This window comes from Clytia hemisphaerica, unplaced genomic scaffold, assembly GCF_902728285.1.
Source record: "Clytia hemisphaerica strain Z4C2 unplaced genomic scaffold, Clytia hemisphaerica genome assembly, whole genome shotgun sequence".
In the NCBI taxonomy this organism is placed as follows: Eukaryota; Metazoa; Cnidaria; class Hydrozoa; order Leptothecata; family Clytiidae; genus Clytia; species Clytia hemisphaerica.
This window is the reverse complement of record NW_027103443.1, coordinates 57,099-76,563: the sequence shown is the minus strand read 5'-3', so window position 1 is coordinate 76,563 and position 19,465 is coordinate 57,099. Positions and strand designations below refer to the sequence as shown.

Sequence of the window (19,465 nt, the reverse complement as noted above, 5' to 3'; positions counted from 1 at the left end):
ATTCTTTAATTTGATTGTCAAAATATGTTACTAATTGCCTTACTAAGGCAAACTCGATTATCCTGCTGCTGATAAATGTACGTCTGTCAGTTCAAGAATAATTAACTTACTCTCAAAAGGGGGGGCTTAGATAGATTTTAAATTAAAGAAAACGGGGGAATGGGGGGGATTAATTGCCGGGGGTTTAGAAACTCTACTTTTGAATACCCTAAAAAATAAGGTATTTATAGACTAAATCAGGCTTATAAATAGGGACTCTTCTTTTGACAACTGAGAATATCTTTTTGTTATGTTTTAAATTGTGACAAAATTTTCTATACTACTGGTGACTGCTAACAGTAACCTGCTAACATCCTCTAATGAATTCTAGTTTCTCAACTGCTATTTTTGTAGAGGTCTGAAATTCAAATTTGATGAAGCCCTGAAGCCAGGTTTTAGAAAACCTCTTGCTGAACCTACCTTTAGACAATATTTTTTCTAGAATATTTTACAGTGAGAGCAGGATTTTAAGAAAACAGTTGATACAGTACTAAGGAAGTTAAGAGACTAAGTTCTTCTAAATATTAGGATCAACTGGGGTTAAAAAATTCAAAATTTATTTCGGGGGTCTACATCTATTGGTGGCTTTGAATTCTAGTTCTGGAGACTAGACTATATTTGCTGGTGCGCAATATCAGTAGCCTCCCTGCCACCACACTACGTGTACAAAATGTCCAAATTTGCGCATGACGTGGTCTTGTGGTAAACAATTTTAAAAGATTACCATCAATACGTAAACATTTTACTTGATTTTAACTAAGTAAGTAAGATAAAAATGTTTATATATATGATAAAAAACAATTCATGTTAATATAGGTGAAACTACATAATCGTTGGTAAATTCTAATTTGATAATGTAAAACCATCCACAAAGCAAACATTCCTTATCTAATTGAAACAGGAAATTTAAATTAAGTAACGCGGAGATTCGGGTGAGATTTTTCTTATTACATCTGCTACACGCACAAGTGTATTTTGCTCCCTCCGCATTATCTAATGACCAAGGCTGCGACTGCAGTTGTCATTAGGCGAAGCCTATTTTTCCTTTTCCTTTTCCTCTACGAACCCAGTTGATCTCGTTTTTTTTACGGTGAAAATCACATGTCGAAATCATATTCTGACCTGTGCCGACCAATCGCTATTCTATTATCAGCGTGAAATCAGCACAGAGAGCAGTAACAATGCTGACAATCCAAGATGTTGGATTAATTTCGATGTTGATATAGTTTTGTTTGTGTCGTTGAAGACAAAAATAAACAAGACGACTTGAAGTCGAAAATTTCGCCAAATATTTGCAAAAAGTATGCTAAAATGCTGGCTCTGAAAAAGCTGTTAAGAAAATTACGAGGTGGATTAGAAAAAAAGGTTTAGGTCGAGTCATGAGAAATGATTCGGACACGGTCATTTTTTATGATGAATAAGCGAGGCTGAGCTATATTAAAACTGCTGCAACCAGTAGTCCCCTGTCCACCTTGTAAGAACTAATTACTTAAAAGTATATCCCCAGCTATCAAAAGTTATTGATTTGATTTTTATAAAGTATATTGCCTTTAAGAAAAATAAACATGCCCATATTGTGCGCATTCCCTTGTTTACTTTGTAAAAACTAATTACCGAAGGGTATATGGCTGTCTATCAAGAGTTATTGACTTGATTCTTATAAAGTATATGCTTATAAGAAAAATAAATATGCTCTAATTGTGCGTCATCCCTTGTTTACTTTGTAAAAACTAATTACCGAAAGGTATATGGCTGTCTATCAAGAGTTATTTATTAGATTCTTATTTTAAAGTAAATGCTTAAAAGAAAAATAAACATTCTCATATTGTGCACTGTCCCTTGTTTACTTTGTAAGAACTAATTACCGAAAGGTATATCACCGTATTTCAAGAGTTATTGATTAGATTCTAATATGGTAGATGCCTATATGATAAAATAAACTGTTCCCGCATTTTATGCCAACCTTTATTTACTCTGTAGGAACTAATATCCGAAAGGTATATTGTCCATATCATTTGACTACGCTTCCCAACCAAATCTTAAACGCATAATAACCACTCTCTGTTTTTCATTTACGCATGTCAAGTAGAACATTCATAAGAAAAATAATAAAGGAATAAAGTGTTTGTTTAAAGTACAATGAAGATGAGCAAATAATATTAATGATATTTGAATTGTTTCAAAATTTTACGTTTTTTATTTATTATTTTTCTTTTTGAAAAAAAAAACGACCACAATATTTATACATGGTGAGTGTGACCGAGGAAAGGTAGAAAAACAAATTAAATTTAGTGAGTTCATCCACCGTATCGAGTACTTTCGTTTTCTAATTTTTTTTTCCGGTGACACCGCGAAAGGCTATCGTAATACTTTCGCTAAGCGAAATTAAAAATAACATCAACGCTTTTGAATAAGAGTCAGCGATATCGTCGTTTTGTATAATATTCATATTTCCGCACTAAAACTCTTGTTACTTTTCCGGAATCTTTCCGCTATTTTCCTCGGGAAAGCTGGTATGAGATTAAAAAGGGTTTGTTTCCAAAGGTATGGAAAATCTTGTGTTTTTTACTCCCGGAACTGCCTAACTTTTCAAAGCTTATTTTTCAACTACCCGAAATCCTGGTCTTTTTCCACTAGAAAAATGGAATCTTAGTGCGGTGGCTAAGTTATGGGTAATAGGTTAATTCCTCAATAGTTTCTTTTTGAAAAAAGGTTTGAATGCAATTTTTCAGCCTCAGAGAACCAACTGCAATCTTGTACCATGAGCAATTTTTATTTCTTTTTGATTTACTAATGGGCGTCACAAACGCCCGGGGGGGGGGGGTACTTAGGCAAAATGGGTGCCGGGTATGTGCAAGCCATAAGGGTACCTTTTCTCATTCCTCAAAAGTCTCTCAATCAAAGGGGTACAAAATCAAAAGTTAGTCTTTGAAAGGGTCCCAAAATCACGAAAATCAAAAATATCTCTCTCAAAGGGTCACGAATTCCAAAAATTTTGACCAAAATTTGGTGACAATCAAACCAAAATTTGGAAAAAATTGACCAGAATTTAGGAAAAAGTCTCTCAAAGGGTCCCAAAATCACCAAAAGTTTCTCTCTTAAAGGGTCGATTTTCGATTTTCGGCTCGGACATACCCGTCACCTCGCAAACCTAGTACCCCCCCCCCGGGCACAAACGTCATAAGACATCTTAATATCAGCTTGATAAGATACAAATTTGATAGTCTCGAATCTATGAGTCTCCCGACCACGAGTATATCAAAGTAGACAATTAAAAAATAATCGCATATTAAGCGTGCGCTTACTACGCTCACTCAGCATAGTCTACGCTAATCAAATATAGTAAACCTACATTTACCTAGTTTTTTTTCGTGAATTTATCAACGCTCAGTTGAAAGATTACCCTGGGTACATACAAGAGGCCAAGTTTTTTTTTGAGAAAATATTCGAGATATTCGAGCTGTGATACTCACGGTATGAAAGATAAGGTCCGTCAGTAATGTTAAAAAAGTGCATAAATACTTATCTCATATTCCGATGGCGGATTGGCGGCCGGCCACGCTAAAGCTCTAAAGGGAGCGGGCCAATTTCTCATCGGAGAAGAATGATAGTCGGCCTTTGATGTGCCGCATCATCAGTCGGGTTCAACAGTCCTTGCCCGTAAACCTAGAAATATTTCGGTTGGACCCGCCAATCCCCGAAAACGAGGGCTGGGTTACCAGACCTCCCGCTGCAAAATTCTTGACGCGGTCTCGCAAAATTCCGTAAAGTAAACCTTCCAGTTTGTTGAAAATTTTCCCGACCTTCAGAGCTTTAGCGTGTCGGATGAAAATTTCACCATCTGGGTGCCAGATAACATAAGTACACTCTTCTCGAGATGCATAAATTTATTGTTGTCCTCGTTTTCAAACAGATTTCATTGCTATGAAATTATACATTTAAACCAATTTAAATTCCCAAAAGGCAGACATTAACTCTAAAACAAAAGTACTTGAAATTCAAAATGTCTCATGAGGTGTAAACAAACACAATTATCATTGTGAGTGTATTTTAACGTTTTTCAGAATTTGAAGTTTTAGCGAGAATTGCTATTTTTGCACTTCCACTTTCTTTCATTGAATATTTCGATTTTAGAGGGGTTCGGTGGCTTCTAGGCTATATTCCAAGCCTTATTCGGACAAATTTGATCCCTTAAATCATTAGATCCTAAGGTTTTAAGTCTTAAGTCTCATGTTAAAACTCATAGTTAAAACTCAAAGTATTTCGGACCCAACTGTAGTTTAACGCGCTTAAAAGTCATTTGCGTGTGGTGTTTGAAATTTCGCCGGGAAATCCCCTTTGTCTCAAAATATTTTGTCCATGGCCATGATTGTAATAAAAGACGATGAACAAAAATCGGTTCAAGAATTCCTCGTTTTCTTTTTTGAAAGAGGCGATAATGGCGAGAAGTGATTAAAAAGTATGTTTTGTCGAATAAAAGTTATTACAGCCCTTTAAAAGGTAAGTACGGCAAAAAATGACGAAAATCCAACTATTTTCTCTGAAAATTTGGCCTCTGGTACGCCAGGGTAACCTTGATTGCATAGCTTGAATATACACGTTTTTTATAAGAAATTCCAAAGGATTTGGAAATAATTGTCATCGGGTGTTTCAAAAAGCCATAAAACATCAATAAACCGAAAATTCGCCTACTTGAACGTCATGGAATAAGATACTCTGTTAGAACGCTTAAAAGGAGATTAAAAACATATGGCCTAAAAAAAATCCAAGCTCTTTAGACCATTATTCAAGATTAAATCAATGGACCATCCCCAAATCTTGGTTATATTTATAGAAGCATGTGGGGACTCCTCAGAACAAAGTATAATATCAAATGTAAACGAGATAAAGTAATGAATATCCTTCGAGAACTAGATCCGGACGGCGCATAATATGAGCATATTTATTTTTCTTATAAGCACCTACTTTATAAGAATCAGATCAATAACTCTTGATAAACAGCCATATATCTTTCGGTAATTAGTTCTTACAAAGTAAACAAGGGACAGTGCACAATATGAGCATGTTTATTGTTTTTTAAGCATCTAATAAATCTTGATAGACAGCCATATACTTTTCGGTAACTGAAATGAATCCTTGATCATCGAACGTCATCATTACCCCAGGTAGTCTATAAGGAGCATGAGTCCGTTAGTGGATGCCAGCAGAGCAGCCTACCAAATCCCAAAATTAGTTCCCGCCAAAATAAGTTAAGGCTGAGGTAAACGATTCCAACATTCCATCCAACATGCCATTTTCTCTCTGTTGGACGGAATGTTGCTTGGAATCGTTTACTCGAATGTAAAAATCAGAAAGGAAGAAAAAATTATGTTGGAAGAAGGAAAAAAGTGTTGGATGGGAGTTTGATCGCCATCAAACATTTTGTCCAACATTTACTTCTTTTTTTCGTGTTGGATCATGTTGGATTCGTTTACTCAGCTCACATCCAACATTTGAAAGGGAATGACGTCATTAAAAATAGAATCGAATATGTTTTTTTGTCAAAAATTCGAAAAATCTCGTAACAAATTTAAAATGGTAGAGAAGCTACTAGCTCGAATGTTTTTTTTTCGGAAAATAAACCAGGGGGGAGCACTGAAATTTAGCGATCTATCGTAGAGGTGTGACCCTTTAAAGGTACGTGTTTCAGGCTTCCCAAAATGCACTGTATATGTGTAAAAAATGAGAACAAAGGTGTACGATACTTTTTGACTTTTTGAATTTTCATTTGACTTTTTGACTTTTTTTTGACTTTTTGACTTTTTTTTTGACTTTTTGACTTTTTTTTGACTTTTTTCAAACTTCCATTTTGACTTTTTCCCGACAAAAACGCCCACCGCCTTCGGGCGCCTAAGATTTTCCGCCCAAATCTGTCCAAAAACGCCAACCGCCCATAAATTTTGCTCCACCCATCCGCCCATTCAAGAAACTTTTTGACTTTTTCAAGACTTTTTTTTGACTTTTATTTGACTTTTTGACTTTTTTCTAAGAATTTTTGACTTTTTCTTTGACTTTTTGACTTTTTTTTGACTTTTTTGACTTTTTTTTGACTTTTTTGACTTTTTTTTTGACTTTTTGTAGAGGTGTACGATAATTTTTCGAGTGATTTACCCCTCGATTTTTTGCTTTGAAATAGATATAAATAAATTTCAAGAAATTGCACCATAAGAGTCGATTTTTCGCCAGAATTTTCTCTGTATTTTAAAATTCCAATTGCTAGACTATAATTTTTGTCCGCATGAACAGCAATAGTGGCACTGGTTACACTGGGTATAAAAATTCTCGCCATTTCTAATTTAAAATAAAAAGAATGAATAAATAAAGAATGAATGAACACCCATGTTGGATGAAAATGATGTTGGACATTGCGACGAAACGATTTTAAGGAGATCCAACTACTTCCAAAATTCATCCAACATTCGTCCAACATTTCAATTTCAATGTTGGATGAAATGTTGGACTGGAATCGTTTATTTCAGTTCAAAAACGGGCGTGATTATTGGCGTTGGGCGGGAGTAATACGGGCGTACGTCGAAGCGCGCTTATATTGTGCCTCGTGTAAGAGCGTGGCCACTCTCACATTGTAATTTATTCCGTCTTTTAGCTATTTATAAATTGAGTAAGTCTGTCCAGATTTCATTCAATCAAGCCAAAGAAGGAGAAGTAATCGCTGAGCTTCCTTTCACTAGACAAATTTCTATCGTTGGGTACGCTCGTAGTCTTCAGCACCTGAAATGTAAGTATTTCTATTCAGAGGATACATGGTTGTACCAACGACTTATAAATATATATATTATATAGTCGTTCGTTTTATTATCTTCCTTCTATATCAGTTTAGGGATAAAAATTCCATTTATTTTTTAGTTCCACTAAGACCTTGATTTTTTTCTTTGCATGAGTTTAATTTTGGATCTACACGTTTTTCTTATTTATATAACGCTGTTCTTCCATTTTGTGAATATTCTCAACGTTTCTCAAAAATAATCTTCAAGTGATGAAAGTAGATAAAAATAATCTGGTGTCTTTCGGTCATTCAAACAATTTGGGCCATTCCAGAAAATTTTTGTATACCCCGTTGTACGACGTGCATTTTTTAATTTTTTCTAGCCTCGGAAATAATTTTTTTCTTTTCCAGTGGTGGTCAGAAATTCCGATGAAAATCTATGTACTTTTGCAAAATGCACTCTACTGTATTTTGTCTTTTTTTCAATACACCGTTTAGGAGTCTCGCCATTTCACGGTACTCCATTGCAGAGGCCCGGTAAAAATGGTAGGTTAAAAATGCGCACTTTAGTACTGTAAAAGGTTAGAGGAATTTAAACATTGTGAATTTTTGTCTCTCCTTTAAAGAGAATGATTTAGATATTTGAACATGATATCAATGATAATTTTATAAGTCTCTCCTGAAAATTTCACAAAAATTCATCAAGAGGAAAAGAAGTTATGATTAAAAGGAGTTCTTTACCTACCGTATTTCTGCCATCCTTATGAGAACCAGATGTTTACCTACTGTTTTTTTACGGAGGAGAGTGAATTTTCCGTGATCGCTAAAATCAAAATAATGGAAAATTGGATTGACGCGTGTGCAGTCGACACTCCTAAACGGTGTATTGCCTTGAAAATTCATACATTTTCTTCTCTCACCTTGGAAATTTTGAATTTTGGTGAAAACCTTTGCCCTCAGAAATCGTGTGTCTCCTGCCCCCCCCTGTTACAGACAAATTCTGGAATGGCCCTTTGAATGCCAAACCAATCAAATGTTTTCCATAAGTGGAAAAAATTTGTTATCAAACCATTTAGACCATAGAGGACAGTCTTTTGAATAACATAAATTACTGCCAATGGCTACTCGTTCAGGAAAACAAAATTAAATTTTCCACGTAGCCAGACGGTGTCAATCGAACAACTTCGAACAAAAATTTCAATCGAACGCGATCAAATAATTGCGCTTCGATTGTCAAACGTAATCGAATCTCAATCGAACGGCCGATTCCTGGGTAATATTCGATTGCGTTCGAGTAAGGTTAGATTGGTTCGATTGATAGTTGACTATCGATTGATAGTTGACTATGTTTGATTGGTTTGATTGATTGTCAATTACATTGGTTTAATCTTCGATTTCGTTCGATTACAATTATATTTGATGAGTTTGATTGCGATTTAAATTGGATCACTCTGTTAGAGATTTTTAGTATCATACCAAAGCGAATAAAATCTATTACAATTGTCAATTGAATCAATCGAACGTAACTGCACGTAATCAAAGCAATCGAACAGCAAATCCTGGGTAATATTGATTCAGCGTTCGATTCGTTCGATTGACACTGCTGGACGTAGTTGGACTAAAATTTGGCAAATTTTTTTGCAGTTAGTACACCTAAACAGGGCTGCAAATAAGCGTCGGTCATCGGTCAATGTCCGACTGAAAAAGCTATTTGACCGACTGAAAATCTTTTGTGTCGGTCATGATGTCCGAATGAAAATAGTAATAAACCATCAACTTGAGAGTTGAAAATAAATCTCTTACACTCCTGTCTCTTACTTAGCCTATTCTTTTAATACTCGCTTCCTTTGTAACTTTCAAGAGTGTTTCTAAGATCACTTTTATCAATTCGCTTTCTTCATAACTTTCAAGAGTGTTTCTAAGATCACTTTTATCGACTTGCTTTCTTCGTTACTTTCTTTGTTTCTAAGATCACTTTATCGACTCGTTTTCTTCGTAACTTTCAAGAGTGTTTCTAAGATCACTTTTATCAATTCGCTTTCTTCGTAACTTTCAAGAGTGTTTCTAAGATCACTTTTATCAATTCGCTTTCTTCATAACTTTCAAGAGCATTTCTAAGATAACTTTTATCAACTCGCTTTCTTCTTAACTATTAAGAGTGTTTCTAAGTTAACTTTTATCAACTTGCTTTCTTCTTAACTTTCAAAGGTGTTTCTAAGTTAACTTTTATCTACTTGCTTTCTTCGTAACTTCCAAAGGTGTTTCTAAGATCACTTTTATCGAATCAATTTCTCTGTTATATACAGTAACAAACTGTTGAAAGGTAACTTTCTCCGTAACTTTAAAAAAAATATACACTGAATGACTGACAAGATTTTGAGTTTGACCGACAGGATTTCATTTCTGTCGGACATGATGTCCGATAGACTAAAAATATTTATTTGCAGCCCTGCACCTAAGTGATTTTATCCAATTCACATGGCACACCACCACGGTACTGACCGAGTTGACCCTTGGCATACATTAGACTTGAGTGTCCTTGTGTCACTGTGGTATGAAAATCCTTTGGAGGCACATGGTGGCAAGGTGGTTTTTTGTGGTTGCAGTTGAAATATTTTAATCGTTGGTCGTTCACCAATAACACAATTACTCTTTTTTGGACCTACCTCCAGGTGCCCCGGTGGAGGTTCTATAAATTAACTCATGTCCGTTCGTTCGTTCTTTCGTCCGTCTGTTACCAGCTTTTCTCAGGATTGGCTCATTAGTTTTTTCTGATTTTTTGCACAATGATGCAAAATGGCAATGCCCAGAACGTGACGGAGCCCGATCTTTGAGAAAAAATTTATTTGGGCAAATTTAGGCCAAAAACTACCTAAAAATAGGGTTTTTTAGACTTTGTGCAAAATCCTGTCATTACTTTTTTCTGATTTTTTGTACAAAGATGGAGGGCAAGATTCTCTAAAGAATGGCTGAAGTGGTTTTTCCTGGAAAATTCTTATTCGCCTTAAAAAACAGATTTTCATATATTGGGGGAAATTCCCTTTAACCAAATAAGAAAATATAGCTTTTCTCAATGTTGACTCGTTATTTTTTTCTTATTTTTTGCACAATGATGCAAAATGGCAATGCCTAAAATGTGTCGGAGCCCGATTTTTGAAAAAAATATATTTGGGCAAATTTGGGCCAAAACCTGCCTAAAAATAGGGTTTTTTGGACTTAGTGCAAAATCCTGTCATTACTTTTTTCTGATTTTTTGTACAAAGATTGAGGGCAAGATTCTCTAAAGAATGGCTGAAGTGGTTTTTCCTGGAAAATTCTTATTCGCCTTAAAAGACGGATTTTCGTATTTTAGGGAAATTCCCTTTAACCAAATAAGGGAATATAGCTTTTCTCAATGTTGACTCATTATTTTTTTCTGATTTTTTGCACAATAATGCAAAATGACAACACCCAAAATGTGACGGAGCCAGATTTTTAAGGAAAATTTTTTTGGGCAAATTTGGACCCAAAACAGCTTAAAAGGTTTTTTGGGCCTGAATGGTTCAAGTGATTTTCGTATTTGGGGAAATTCCTTTTTACCATTTCACATTATTCAACACACAAGCTTTATTTTTCCATTCTGAATTTTTGTACAATTATTGTCACTTTTTTCTTATTTTCATCTGATGTTAATCATTAGGTAGGTCCATTCAGCATGTTGCTTGTTTATTTTCTGTTTAATGGAATTGCCATTTTGCTAAAATAAAAAAAAATTACAAATATTTATTTCTGCCTTTCCAACCCTTTACTGCTCAGCCATAAAAGGAAACTTTTTGTAACAATTACATTTTGAGCAGGAAGGTAAAATAAAAAGGTCCAGTGCTTTCTTACTATTACTACTTATGTCATCGATTTCAATAATAATTTTATTGCTGAAGCTTAAATTTGTAAAAAAGTGAGTCTTGTGCCATTCTTAGCCACCATTATTGAAAGTGTGATTAAGTTCACATGGTTTAAATTTTTGACACTTTACCGTGACTATTTTCAGAAAATCAAAAGAAACCCATGTGACCTTACTTGCTTGAAATATTTTCTCACTTTCACTTTCACACTTGGCAAAAAAAGCTAAAACTTCAACTAGCCCACAATTACTATTTTTGATAACTTAAGATCACTGAAATAGAACTTTAAAGATAACTTTTGCATATGAAATAAGCCCTGAATACTAATGTATCAACTACTAACGAAGTACTCTTAGGTGCCAAATAAACGGGGGGGGTTGGAAAATTTTTGAAATTTCAATAAATGAGGGTGACCTAATTGCCGGGGGGGGGGTAGAAATTGTACTTATGAAAACCCAAAAATAAGGAAAATATAGGCTAAAATCAGGCTTTTTGGAGCAAAATAAGGGGACTTCTTTTAGCCAACTGAAAATATTCTTTAAAATTAATAAACGGGGGGGGGGTCCTATTAAGGTCCGGGGGTTGGAAAATTTTCAAAAAATTAACAAGCGGGGGGACCATTTATTTGGCACCTAAGAGTATGTGGCTTGGTCAAAAATATATTTTTCACCCGGACAGTTTCCGAAAAGACTATATTTTTTATTTTCGCCTAACAAAATTGTTCAAAACTGCCTGCTTCTTAGTGTTCTTAATCATTTTTTCTTAATTTGAAAAAGGGTTTTAAAGGGCCAACAGTTTCATGAAAGCAATTTCTTGAGAAATTCGCTACAGGTGGTTTTACTTTCCTAATGATAATCACAAGAAACAATTATACTAAAGTCATATAAGTTTAATGAATGACTTACAAATTTATGAAGTTCTCATTTATCCAATCTTTAGAAAATCAACCAATCATGGCAGATGAAAAAGAAGATACTCGAGAATGCGAAGCAATGCGAAAAATCTTTGTTGGTGGGTTACCTAAAGAAGTATCTGATGAGCAATTTTTAGAATACTTCTCCCAATTTGGTAATACTATAGATAATATTGTAATGAAATGTCCACAAACAGGTTCGTCCCGAGGTTTTGGTTTCATCACTTATGATGCCTCATCAGCTGTTGAAAATGTATTCCAAAAGCGTCCACATATCCTAGAAGGAAAGACAGTAGACTGTAAAAGAGCCATGCCTAAAGAAGTCAACAATGCATCTGCCCATGCCAAAGTCACCAAATTATTTGTAGGGGGGCTAAAAGAAGGAGTAACTGAGGACACTCTTAAAGAATACTTTGAAAGCAGGCATCAAGAAAGTTGTGGAAAAATTGTTAATATTGAATTGGTTGCTGGAAAACCTTTTGGATTTATTGAAACATCAGATAATGACTTTGCTGACAGATTGGTTATTAGTGAGGGTAACTTCTCTATTGATGGAAAGCAGATGCATCTACAGAAATCTGACAGTAAGTAAAACCTATTGACCCTCACAAATCTATCTCGAATTTCTATTTTTGTTTGTTTGATAGTCTTTGTATTGAAAATTATCATTGCTGATCATTTCATCAGATCAGATCATTTTTATTTTACTCAAACTGACTATTATAAATCTCTAACACTAACACTGTGTGTTATAGTGCCATAATAATCATCTTGCCAATTTTTTTCTCACAATAAATGATTTGATTAATTTACTTCAGGTACAGGTGGACGTGGTGGAGGTCGTGGTGGACGCGGCGGCCGTGGAAGAGGGGGAGGTCGTGGTGGATTTGGAGGCAGAGGTGCAGGTGGACGTGGTGGTTCTCGAGGAGGGTTTGGTGGTCGTGGTGGTGGTTACAGCAATGGTGGATATGGTGGTTATAACCAAAGTCAAAATGACAGTTATGGTCAAAGCTATGGACAAAATTACAATCAATACGGGCAAGGAGGGTATGGCCAACAATCTTATGGTCAAAATTACCAGCAAAATTATGGAAATTATGATCAAACCAGTCAAGGGTATGGGAATTACAACCAAAGTTATGGTCAAGGGGGCAATCAAGGAGGACAAAGATGGTAAAGGTAAGATATTGACTTTTTCCGTGTCACAGTCTCAGTATTAAAACTGCAACCAACAATAACTCAAACTGACTCAAACCATCAATTTTAAGCTTGTTTTCCTTCAAAGAAACAAATTTGATACCTTGAAATTCATAAATGATATTCTTCTCTTCTTTCTATAGGTTAGGCAAATGTCACTTTAAGTCCATTAGCTACTAAGTTAAGCCAACGAAACAACGATAGATGTACATAGGATCATTCCACAATGTAAATAGACCAATAATCACTGCTGCAACTAAGAGCGTCAACATGTTATTAGATCCAGTCTTAAGTTAGATGTCATTTACAAACTTATCACTTGGACTGCTGCTTTATTACCGAATTTTTCGATAGAGTCGAACATTAATACTACTGCAAGATGTATCTTATAAATTGGTTTTATGTGTCGAAATGTTTTCGAAATGATTTTGAATTTAAATAAAATGCTTTGTACACTTCGTAATAACTCAAACCAGTTAATCGATCGTTCTGAAAACTATGTTCATTTTCATTCTGGTCCGTGCTTGAATATACTGTTAGTTTTCTTATTCCCCTGATAAGTGAATTTTTTCTTGTTTGAGCCTTCTCTGGTTTTAAATTTGCTTTGAGGCATAGATTTCGACTCGCTTTGTCATGTTACATATCTATTGTGAAACTATGTGCTAGGTTTTTTGCTCTTATCTTATATGTGAACTGCAAAGAAAATAATTGAACATAACTTTTTGTTCTACTGTAAAGACTCTTTTATTTTTCTCTGACAAACATGGAAAAGGCTAAATTAGTGGAGAAACAAAATTTTGGAATTACCAAAATAAAATGTAATGGTCTATGTAATTAACTCACCTTTCTGGTAATGTTAGAAGCTCAAATTAAGACTAAGGTAGGGAGATCTTCGTTCTTTTCATTAAAAAAATAATCCTTATAAAGCTTATTGCACTACTTTCAATGCGACGAGATGAAAAACTTGTTCTTGGAAAATTATCTTTTCCTGGCTTAAATCTTTTTTAATATTTGTGAAATTATGAATGAGATTATCTCGAAAAATATTATTTCCTCAATTTTTAGTTGAACTTACTTTTTTTATTTCAGGAAATATGACTGATGAGTACGGATATATTTATAGCGAGCGAATTTGGAATTTGAAACGAAAGAGACAAGAATGAGGTAATGCATCAATTTCAATACCGATTTTTTGAAATTATCGAAGGAAAAGTTTGTACAACCATCTTACAGTAGTTATGTTTTGAAATGAAACTGGAAATTTACGTTGGATGATTTATTTCATCACCCCTTTTTAATCCAGCATCTAGATTAGATCAGTAATGATGACTTGCACTGGGTTATGAATCAATGATTCGAATAAGCATGACTGAACTGATATTACTGTTGAAACATAGAACATGTAATTTTTGACAGCTTAATAAACGATTACCTTAAGGGAACTTAATTTGGCGGGAACTAATTTTGACGAGCGGCAAAAATTTTTTTAATTTCGGCGAGAACTTATTTTGGCAAATGATGAATTTTTTTAATTTTGGCAAATGACAGCGTAAATCTGTTCTATTTTACCTTTTTTGTCATTTTATTTTTATTTACTCTTGGGTGCCAAATAAACGGGGGGGGGGGGGGTTCGAATAAAATGGGGGGTTGGAAAAAGTTTTCAAATTAGATAAACGAGGGGACCTAATTACCAGGGGGTTGGAAAATGGACCTTTGAAAACCCTTAATAGGGTCAAAATAGACTAAATTTAGGCTTTTCAGAGTAAAACAAGGAATTTTCCTATTTGTAGCTGGGAATTTTTTCAAAAATTAATAAACGGGGGGGTCCTAATAAGGTGCGGGGGGGTTGGAAAAAATCGAAAAATTAACAAGCGGGGGGGGGGGCGGTTTATTTGGCACCTAAGAGTAAGCAAAATACCAAAAAATTTATTTCGATGAGAACTTATTTTGGTGAGTGAAAAATATTTAATTATGGCGAATTTTGTCATATTCGCCAAAATTAGTTCCTGTCAAGACAAGTTCCCTTATGGTATTAATGAACTCAATCCTTACTTCTAGAGGTATCAAAAGACGACGTCCACTGATTAACCAAAAATGTGACCTTCCTCAAAGCCATAAGGTAAGAAATAGTAAAAGTGGATCGATCCAAAATCAAATGATTTCAGTGATGACATTCAAGTAAAAGACTAGAGTCGCAGAATACTCCTGTTGAGAAGTCCTTGATAGACTGATGAAATCATTATTTTTTGTGTAGGGTTTTGGAAATAGGGCAATTTGGCCCGAATACTTTCATCATTTTCTGGTCTACGGAAATGATGAGGATATTTGTAATAATTTTGAATTATTTTTTTATAATTTTACATTTATCAAAATCAAATGATTTTAGTGATGACATTCAAGTAAAAGACTAGAGTCGCAGAATACTCCTGTTGAGAAGTCCTTGATAGACTGATGAAATCATTATCTTTTGTGTAGGGTTTGGGAAATAGGGCAATTTGGTCCGAATACTTTCATCATTTTCTGGTCTACGGAAAGGATGAAGATATTTGTAATAATTTTGAATTATTTTTTTACTTTTGCAGTTCTCGGAAATGCGGGATTCAACCTTCGAAATTATCCATGATTTGTAAAAAATTTTAACTTGTACATTGAAATAAACTAAACACTTTTTAAACGCATCTTTGGTAATTTTATTTACATTTTTACAATTTGCTGATCTTGCAAGAATTAGCAATTTACATACTTTGGGCGTACACACTTTCGCGATTTTCGCGAATTTTGGCCTTTTACGCGAAGGTAAATAATGTCTTTAAAAATTTGTTACAGGGCAATTCGCGAAAGTATATGCTCGCGAAAATTCTCAAAAAAATGGAAACTTTTTAAAACCTTGAAATCGTAATAAATATCAAATTTTGGGCATATCCTTTAACCTTTAGACACCGCTGTTTTTAAAAACAGCGCGCGCTGCTGCCGCTGTTTTTTTCATGAAAATGGAGGTTTCGCGGAAAATGTCATAAAATCTGAACCGCTAAAGCCCAAGTAAAAAGTAAACCCATTTTGAAAAGCTAAGGATCTATTTTTTTCAGATAATACCAAAAAGACGCCTCATCACCCTTTTAAACCTGACTACACAGCCTCAAATCAAAACACTAAAAATTCCATGTTTACGATGTTTTCACTTTTTTTCTTTTTTTTGACAAATTGAATGAAAAAAGTGGGTACAAGGTAAAGATTGGTCCCAGAAAAATTATTTTGTGTTAGTTTATGTTATAAGCCACCATTGTGTGAAATTTCAGGGCTGAAGAAGCTCATTTCATCTCAGAATCTAAGTTTCGGTGAAGCACACTTTTCCACCAAAATCGACACTCTGGCCACAACAGGTAAAATAAGTGGTCCCGTTGCTCTAAAATTGGCCCTGCACTTACCCTAAGCCTGTAAAATTACTACAATAATCATAACAGACTCTCTATCATGTAAATTCAAGCAATAAAACACCAGAATAGTGGAAAAACTGAGGCAAAACAGCCCTGAGTTGTTGGAGCTAGAGATAGGCATGTATGTCAGGAAATACCCCCTAAAACCCCTTCAAACCACATAGAAACTGCCAATAAAGGTTCTCTATCTCATATAATGATATTTATATGCTGAAACCAAGAAAAAACCTGACTTAAACATGACTTTTCAGTCCAAAAATCCATCAAACACCCTCTGTCCACCACTAAAACGATGTTTTGTTGACATTTGAAAAATACACCGACATTGAGTTCCGATATCTCGAGATGTATAAAAGCAGGACCCGTAAAATTTTTAAAAAATGAACCTTCACCCCTATCCTGTCTGCTAAATTTTACAGAATAGAAAAATTCAAACTGGTCTTTATTTTATTAAACTTTGAAAGGACCCCAGTATCAAAACGTACGTGGTACGTCTCTCGGCCTGTATATATGACGTACGTGGTACGTCTCTCGGCGGCTAAAGGTTAATGCCTTTTTAAGTCGAAGAACAACCTTCTTTAGCGAATTTAAGGAATATTTTCCACTTTTAAGGCATTTCTTACTCGAAAATTCTCTTTTTTATCCAACGATTTGCGAAAGTTTATGCTCGCGAAAAACATTTTCCCTCAAATTCGCGAAAGTAAATGTCGCAAATTTTGCGATTTCTCGACATCGCAAAATTTTGTACGCCTAAAGTAGTTGTTTTGATAAGCAAGTTCCCTACCTTTATGAACAAAAAATAATTGGCTTAAAAATTATTTCAGGCTGGCGTAAGTATATGCTTATGCTATGCATCGGAAAAAGACGTACTTAATGAAAAATTTTAATTTCGATTAAAGTTTTTGGGGACAAATTTGGCAAATTTTTTTATTTTAGAGAAATGAGCCATTCTCGTGTCTGGCTTGGTGTGAAGCAACTAAAAGTTACCCCTTATTAAAAGACACTCAACCTGATAACTGCTGATCAAAATTTTCTTACCCACACGGTAAATCTCCGAAGGCGCATAAAAATTAACCATCTGGGGAAAATAGTCTAAAACAAGAAAATGATCTTGTTGTGTGGCAGAAAGTCAAAAACTAAATTTTCCTGACATGGCGACCTACTTTCAAACACAAACACGCAAATTTTTTGTCATTCCCAATCCTTTGAAACGAGCATGGTCCTTCCTAAATCGAGATTGAATATCTGATATCAGATTAATTTTTCTCGCAAACGCCATAGATTTTTGTTCCATTAGTACTTAAGTCAAATTCACGCCAACCCTTTTAGTGTGGTCGTGTTACAAAAATACAGGCTGTTTGGAGGAAAAAATAAGATCTAGCTGAGACTTTCTCCAGAATTATCTTGAGATAGGTAATGAAATCGACTACTTTAGGCGTAGAAACTTTCGCGAGCAGAAACTTTCGCGATTTTCGCGAATTTTGGCCCTTTTCGCGAAAGTAAATGTCTTTAAAAATTCTAGGAAGGGCCATTCGCGAAAGTTTATGCTCGCGAAAAATTCTTAACAAAATAGAAAATCTGTAAAACTTCAAATTCTGAATAAAATGTAACTTTTATGGCTATTTTTAGACTGCTAAAAGACTAATAAGTGAAAGGACAAATGTTTCAAGCCAATCTAAAAAGTATTTGTCCCTCTAAGCCATTTTCCATATTAAAATTCTCAATTTTACGTCTTAATTCGCGAAAGTTTATGCTCGCGAAAAATATTTTTCCGTTAAATTCGCGAAAGTAAATGTCATGAATTTCGCGATTTTTCGTCCACGCGAAAGTTTCTGCTCGCGAAAGTTTGTACGCCTAAAGTATACCCGTTTAAAAGTCTTCTATAGTTTTTCGAGAGCTTTCGAATGGTATACTTGATAATGCCTGAAAATGAGTTTGAAATTTTCAACAAATTTCGTCCTTAGGGTTTTGCCTGGAGAAAAAAGACATGTCCCAAAAAAGAAGTGTTCCACCAGTGGGGTTTTAGGGGATTTTTTCCAGAGGCATAACCATCCTATAGAAAAGGTCTGGAGAAAGTTTCACTTTCTTCAGCTAGATCTTATTTTTTCCCGTGAATTATGCCAAACGACCCTAGTATTTACCGCAATTCTAGGCTCTAGGATATGGCAGAAATTTAAGCATATACCTCAAGGGAATTAATTTTCGCGGGACTTGTTTACTTCTCTTTATTTAGTGCAATGAGCTCCATCCCAGCCCTCTCGTGCGTTTTGGGAATTGGCATTCAACCGGACATCTTGAGATTTTCCTTGCGAGGGTAGCCCGGGGGCCACTTATAGCTTTTTGATATACTGGATGGCGCTGATAAGTGGCCCGGTGTAATTTTGGCCGATTCGATTTTTTGCCTTTGCTTGAGGCGGTGTACCAAGTCCAGACCACGCAAAAAAAAAACACACATTAATTTCCACTTTTTGGAAGGCCCTCCACAGTAAAAGTTGGCTAATTTTTGCTCCAATCAGCTTCACAAAAAATCCAATAACTTTTTTTCTATAAATGCTACAGAGGTCAACGACCCCTCGTTGAAACGAGAAAAGATAGAGCTTTCCAAAAAACCAAGTTTGATAGGGGGGTTTGAAAGTTTGAAAATCGGCCTAAAGTGCCTAATTAAAGGAAGAAATTTTGGCGGGAATTAAATTTGGCAGATGGCGGAAAAAGTTTTTTCAGAGGGAATTTAATTTGGCAAATTTGAAATTGATTTTAGTGGGAATTTAATTTGGCGGATTTCGGCCAAATCCGCCAAATTTTGTTTCCGCCAAGTTTCAAGGTTCAAAATCAGTGTGAAAATGTTGAAAACACGCCGATTTAGGGTCTATATAGTGAAAAATCGAACGAAATATGACTGGGCTGTACGTAATATTTATGTAATAGTTTATTTCAAGTTGACGAACAGGTAGCAACAAAGGCTAATAAAAGTCAACGGTACTTTACAATTTGTAAGGTGACTACAAAAAGCCGACAAGTGATGCGGCAGGTGGTTAACTAGTTTTCTATAAACCTACAAAGTACCAAATTAAATACTTATTGGAACGAATTTGTTCTGTTAGTCTAGTCACTTATTTTGACAAATCAGCCTTCAGGAACAAAGAACAGTCAAATCGAACGAGTCAATCAAGTCAAAATATGATTTTGAGGTCAAGTTTACATTTTGGTCTGTAAAATACCAACCAGACAGGTGGCCGAA

General features: G+C 35.0%; 1 protein-coding gene across 3 annotated transcripts; it reads left to right on the top strand.

The window, feature by feature from the left end:
* Nucleotides 1-6,684: 6,684 nt before the first annotated feature.
* Nucleotides 6,685-15,467, top strand: LOC136798167 (heterogeneous nuclear ribonucleoprotein 87F-like). 3 transcript variants are annotated; one of them, XR_010845355.1, is made up of 6 exons: nt 6,685-6,814; nt 11,623-12,180; nt 12,415-12,775; nt 13,883-13,957; nt 14,852-14,912; nt 15,376-15,467. XR_010845355.1 is itself a non-coding variant. In XM_067054747.1 (4 exons), the coding sequence occupies exons 2-3, from the start codon at nt 11,637-11,639 to the stop codon at nt 12,771-12,773; spliced, it is 903 nt and encodes a 300-aa protein (XP_066910848.1). In that variant the 5' UTR covers nt 6,685-6,814; nt 11,623-11,636; the 3' UTR covers nt 12,774-12,775; nt 12,937-13,530. The 3 variants fall into 3 exon arrangements, 1 of the variants encoding a protein (XP_066910848.1); XR_010845356.1 differs by lacking the exon at nt 14,852-14,912; XM_067054747.1 differs by lacking the exons at nt 13,883-13,957; nt 14,852-14,912; nt 15,376-15,467 and adding an exon at nt 12,937-13,530.
* The last annotated feature ends 3,998 nt before the right edge of the window (nt 15,468-19,465 follow it).

Bases quoted from the DNA above. Each gene is read 5' to 3' on its own strand.
- LOC136798167 (XM_067054747.1), top strand. From the start codon at position 11,637: ATGGCAGATGAAAAAGAAGATACTCGAGAATGCGAAGCAATGCGAAAA. The intron at 12,181-12,414 runs GTAAGTAAAACC...AATTTACTTCAG, and splicing joins GCATCTACAGAAATCTGACA to GTACAGGTGGACGTGGTGGA.